The sequence below is a fragment of the Carassius gibelio genome, chromosome B7, assembly GCF_023724105.1.
Source record: "Carassius gibelio isolate Cgi1373 ecotype wild population from Czech Republic chromosome B7, carGib1.2-hapl.c, whole genome shotgun sequence".
Classification (NCBI taxonomy): Eukaryota; Metazoa; Chordata; class Actinopteri; order Cypriniformes; family Cyprinidae; genus Carassius; species Carassius gibelio.
In genome coordinates this window covers 2,032,359-2,038,038 of record NC_068402.1, presented here as the reverse complement: position 1 = coordinate 2,038,038, position 5,680 = coordinate 2,032,359, and the positions used below count along the sequence as shown (strand labels likewise).

The window sequence follows — 5,680 nt, the reverse complement described above, 5'->3', positions numbered from 1 at the left end:
ATCTAATTGTGATCCAGATTTTTTAGGTAAAACCACCGAGCACTGATCTGTAGATTATAATGTGGTGTTTTAAAAATCTTTAGCAGGAGATAGAAGTAATGAGCGCACAGCGGAAAGGGCAAATATAATATAACACTGAAAAAAATCACTATAAATGACTCTAAGCACTTGTCTACATCTCTGTTGCTGTGATGTACTGAAGAAACTGTTGCCATTGTTATTACGTCTTGTGGTCTGGTTACAATTAAGCAAAATTTCAGCTGCCCTACTTGTGCACTCCCATGGTGTCATTTAATGAAAATGCTGCAGCCAAACCAAGCGACATTTCTGCCTAATATCTTGAAAGATTTATTTGTAAACAAATACCAAACTGAAATAAATAAAGTGTAATATATTTATATTCCATCATTATTTTATAATTTACCATGCATTGACTGTATTAATAACATGTGATGGTGTTGAACATCTTTAATTTATAATGAATGCATTTTCCTTAAATATTTATTAATGTTTGGACAAGTAATCGCTTGAATAAGAGTCTAGCATTTCATTGGATCTAACACCTCTTCTCCTGTGTGTTTTCTTGTGTTTTCTGCTGCTGGAAGATCTTCCCGTCAGGTTGGACGCTCCAGTTTATGCTGGATGTGTCTTGATCTGAGAGGATCTCCTTCATCTAAAGACCAGATTACATCAGTCATGAGTGAACGAGATCAGTCTACCACCGTTTAGATGTCAATAAACAAAAACTATACATTTAGTATTTTTTTGTTGTTAATTAAAATAAAATAACCACTGCAAAATAAAAATAAATAAATTCTTACTTTTTGTATTTAATTAATCAAATTTTTGTTCTGTTTTTTGGTACAACTAAAGCATAAACATTATTTTATCAACAAGTATTCAAATGACAGATTTATTTTTTATTTTTTTGTATGTATGTGTGTGTGTGTGTGTGTGTGTGTGTGTGTGTGTTTGATTTATTAAAACAAGGAAAATTTTATTTATGTGGAAAGTTAGGTTTAATTCAAAGGAAAGCTAGATGATTTTGCTAAACCCATTGGCAGATTTATTTTTTCTTACATATTTTATATGATTTAAAAATATATATATTTCAAATCACTTTCTTTCTGAGATATAGTTATCTCGATTTAAGGATGTACAGAAATATGCAAACATGCAAGTGACACAAACGCACAAAAAAGCAATGAGAATTGGAGTTTTAAAATTATTATTCTGTGTATTTAACTATAAATAAAATAGCATGCAGAAGCCTCTGACCTTCTTCTCTATGGCCTCCATCACTACAGATTCGTCCAGTTGTCCGTGTGATTTGATTGTGAATCTCACACGCTGTATTTTTTTCCTGAATTCGCGGCAGTAGAAAGGCAATGGAGTCAAGCAGGAGTCATCAGACATCAATCCTCCAGTATTGGCTTTTGCACAATCCTTGTTTCCATTCACATCAGGCTGCCCAGACACCCATTTCACAGAGGACAATGATACACTGCTATTATCTGACCACTGCCATGGGATCGATGGGATCAGTGTGGTCCTGTGCAGGCCGATCCAAACATACAAGATGCCCAAGTCAGAAAGAACTTTTGCGAGGAACGTGTTCTCTGTGTTGTCTGAAATGGTGGCAAGGTCTACGTAGTTTGCTCGGCAGTAAATTTGAGCATCATACCAGTTCATGTTCGTTCCAATTAACTTAAACTTGTTCTGAAGTGTGTCCTGTTTGTCTGCAAGAAGTAGATTGGACAGAGAAAAATTATTTAAAATGTGAAGTGACATACAAAATTAACTATATGCTTATAAGTTTTGTTCACAGAAAATATGGACTCATCCTCAAAAAATGGCTTGGAAAAGGAATTTTATGAATGTAACATACATTTGTCATGCTGCTATCTACATATTTCATAGTTTCAGGATTGACAGCGTTATTTAAATGATGCATCGCAGCCTTGGCATAGGCATTTGCCTAGGGTGCAAAATGATTGTGGGGAAATCATGCGCTCCTGCACCCATATATTAAGCAAAATCATAATTCATAATATGATAACATAATCATAATAACATAAATTTTGTATTGACTGATTATCAAACTGATCAAAATAATTTAAAAATAAAATAAAATTGACATCAATGAAAAAGAATAAGATTTGACAACGTCATGTTGGACTAATTTCAACACTTTCTGCGTCATGACATAAATATAATACATTATCATTAAGCCTGAATTATGCATGGTGAATGCAGTTAAAACAGTTCTGCCATTTATGCGCTCTTAATGTATCAAAAAATAATAATAATAATTAAAAAAGAAAATTATCAAGGGCATGGATAATTACACTGCTTACAGTATATAATAAAAGTAATTAAGTAATACAGTTTTAATCATAACAGATCAGTATGGAGCACTAAGAAGAGATGTTTATGTTTTTGCTGAAAACACACAACGATTTGTTACTGCAGTTTCATGCAGTGTCTTTAATACTAATGTTTTTAATCCAGTTATCTTTTGAGGTTGCTCATTTCTCACCTATGATATTGATCTTAACTTTTTATAAGTATTGTTTTAAGGATTTAAAAATGCACTAAGCTCTGGATTCACTTGCTCAGTATTTTATCTTGTGTTCCAGCACTAATGTCTAATCATCCTTGCATCAAGATACATTATTAGAGATCCAAAATAATTTAAAATTAGAGCTTAATCAATATCTTCTTATACCTTAAGATATCTTTAGTAATTTTGTTTCTCAAGTAAACGTATATTGATTTAAGAATGTTTCGATATTTGTACTGGAAAACAAGACAGAAATACTTCATACATCTTGTGAGATCTTTGAGTATTGTATTATTCCTTACCAGTTTGGCAAAAAAAATTGTATTGGTCAGTGCAGTATCTGTCACCCCATTGTCCACTGGGTTTTTCACCCACACAGGCCTCGTCTGTGACGGGTACGTCTGGATTCCCAGTATCCCACGTCACATAACTGATCGGTGTGTTTTGATACGACCAATGCCACACCTCTCTGTAGAAACCGATCCAGGCCAGAGACTGAAAGTTCACAGCGTTTGCCGCCTCCTTTAGTTTGGCTCTGTCTTCATCGCTCTGAACCGTTGCCAGATCTGTGTATTTCTCTCTGCAGTAGGATTGCGCTTCTGTCCAAGTCTTTGGCTCTTGGATCAGGACGATTTGATACAGATCACATGAAGCCTTGGACAGGATTCCTGCTGCAGGAAAATCAACAGTGTTAAACAGCTCTAAACCTCTGATCTGACATCCGTTTCTTTCACTGACACTCACCGAGAAAAACAACAAGTTGAATCTTGTTCTGTATCATCTTGTCTTCACAGGTTTGTTCACTGAAGGAAAGAAATGACAAGAATATGACATGTTGGTTAGGTTTCTGATATTGCAAAGGAAATAATTTTGTTTATAATCAAAGGGATTTATTGGAGATGAGCAAGCAGACGACTGCAAAACATGTTCTTACAGAAAGAATCAGTGAATGCAAAAACCACCCGTTGACCTAAAACCCTTAAACAAGCTGTAAATAATGATGACAATATGTTTAACTTCATTTTTGTAAATTATATGATATTTGACTTTTTCTATTATATAAATTAAGTTGAATTTAACCAATTTGATTATACTTATCTAGGTATAATAAGCTTTACAGTTGAAGTAGGTTATTTTTTTAACAGCCATAGAAAAGCAACAAACCCCAATTTACCTGCTCTAGAGCGACTGAAGTGTGATCTTCTAAGCAGTAAATCAAGTGTCTTCTCTCAACAGATTTGTCTTTTACTCTCTACTCTCTACTCAACTCTTTATTTATTTTGTTATGCAAAATCTTTTGTCAGTACTCTACATAAGACTCTGAGACTGATTTACATTCTGATTGTGCTGCAACATGAGGCTCTTTATTCAAACAGCATCAGAGAGTGTAATGATAGAGCACAGAAGTGCTTTTTCACAATGATAAAACTTATGTCACAAATTAATTGTACAATTTTCCTTAATCTTCCTTAAGTGTAAAGGAGAATCAGTATCTAAAATGCTAGAAAAAGGAGTCTCTAGTTCCCTTTCAGTTTGTCATGTTCTACATTTCGTCAGAAAGATAATGACAAATGGTGTCTCGCCTGAGAGGCCAATCACCTTCGAGTGGTAACAAAACGAGGCAATGGTACACAATGTACCTTGTTCTGCGGGATTTGCATCTCGAGCTCCACCCCGCTGTGTGGGTATATTAAGGAGCAGTGCAAGCAACTCACACTCAAGCTATCGCTTCAGAGCTGAGCACATCGAGTGTTTACAAGGAGTCAGCTGGTGTTGGTGTGATGGCCGTGGTGGTTCATCGGAGCTTCCTGCATTCAGCTCCCATGTTCTCCTGAGCGCTTCCGCACCACTGAAATAACTTTTTTTTTTCTATCTCTAAAAGAGTAAACGGGTTGAGTTTGCGGTTTTTTAAAGATGTCATTCCGCCCGTATGTTTCTGGGTGCGATTGATATATCACTCCTCGTAATGGCCACATTTGCTGTGTCACGTGTTTGGGCTTTCAGCACGCTGTGTTTGTGGATGACTCATGTTCGCATTGCGGGGACATGACCATCTCTGTGTTAAGATTGAGACTCGATTACCTTAAAAGGTAACCTTAAAAGTCCCTTCTTCCACACCCCGTTCTATCTCCTCTTCACATAAGAGGGCTACTTCGGCTGGTGGCCAGTGTGATCTGAGAGTTACCCTGTGGGCTTCACCGACGAGCCAGCATCCTTAGGTCACACCCCCTCACAAACACTGCAGCCGGTTGAATTTCCGGATAGCAGGTAGCAGGACCACTCCTTCCCCTGGGGCCGGGCGAGAATCCTTTGTTCTCAATTTCTTTTTATTATGCCACTGGCCCCTCAGCCAGTGGTACCCAACCCTTCTTTGAAAGAGCTGTTTCCTCTACTTCCGGATCACAAGAAGCCTCGGACGACGTCCCTACCAGGATTCGGGGTGTTCGCGCAATGATGGTGGGCAAGGATGCTCCTTTCATGCGTGTAAAGGTAGAGGTCACGACCCTGCTGGCAAAGGGTGCGATAGAGCCAGGCCCTCTAGCCAACATGACATCCAGCTTTTACAGCCCCTACTTCATAGTACCCAAGAAAACAGGTGGATTACGGCCAATATTGGACTTGCGTGCCTTGAACCAAGCTCTTCACAGACTTCCGTTCAAGACGCTACGCCCAAGCGCATTTTCAAATGCATTCGTCCATTAGATTGGTTTGCAGCAATCGACCTGAAGGACGCGTACGTCTCCATTCTTCATCGACACAGACTGTAAATTTGGTTCGCTTTCGGGGGGCAGGCATTTTAGTATAAGATTCTCCCATTCAGGTTGTCCCTGTCTCCCCATGTCTTCACGGAGGGAGCCCTGGCTCCTCTCAGGGAACAAGGTGTCCGTATCCTCAACTACCTCAATGACTGGCTGATTCTAGCTCACTCTCGAGCGCGGTTGTGCGAGCGCAGGGATCTGGTGGTGAGACACCTCACCAGTCTAGGTTTTTGGGTCAACTGGGAAAACAGCAAACTTTCCCATGTGCAGAGGATCTCTTTTCTCAGCATGGAATTCCTTTTCTCTTTTCACTGCTGAATTGCCTGAGCCAATTAGGGGACAAGAGAGCAGTTCCACT

The 5,680-nt window shown here is 38.4% G+C and overlaps 1 protein-coding gene across 2 annotated transcripts; it reads right to left on the bottom strand.

The window, feature by feature from the left end:
- Positions 1-519: 519 nt before the first annotated feature.
- LOC127962257 (macrophage mannose receptor 1-like) lies at positions 520-3,446 on the bottom strand. Of its 2 annotated transcripts, none has more exons than XM_052561806.1 (4): positions 3,308-3,446; positions 2,866-3,234; positions 1,279-1,739; positions 520-673 (listed from the first exon to the last, which is right to left on the bottom strand). In XM_052561806.1, exons 1-4 carry the CDS (start codon positions 3,342-3,344, stop codon positions 557-559), a joined length of 984 nt encoding a protein of 327 aa, XP_052417766.1. In that variant the 5' UTR covers positions 3,345-3,446; the 3' UTR covers positions 520-556. The 2 variants fall into 2 exon arrangements, with proteins under 2 accessions (XP_052417766.1, XP_052417767.1); XM_052561807.1 differs by having other exon boundaries at positions 2,866-3,231; positions 3,308-3,363.
- Positions 3,447-5,680: the final 2,234 nt, after the last annotated feature.

Bases quoted from the DNA above. Each gene is read 5' to 3' on its own strand.
- LOC127962257 (XM_052561806.1), bottom strand. From the start codon at position 3,344: ATGATACAGAACAAGATTCAACTTGTTGTTTTTCTCG. The intron at 3,235-3,307 runs GTGAGTGTCAGT...ATTTTCCTGCAG, and splicing joins TCAACTTGTTGTTTTTCTCG to CAGGAATCCTGTCCAAGGCT. The intron at 1,740-2,865 runs GTAAGGAATAAT...TACTTCTTGCAG, and splicing joins CAATTTTTTTTGCCAAACTG to ACAAACAGGACACACTTCAG.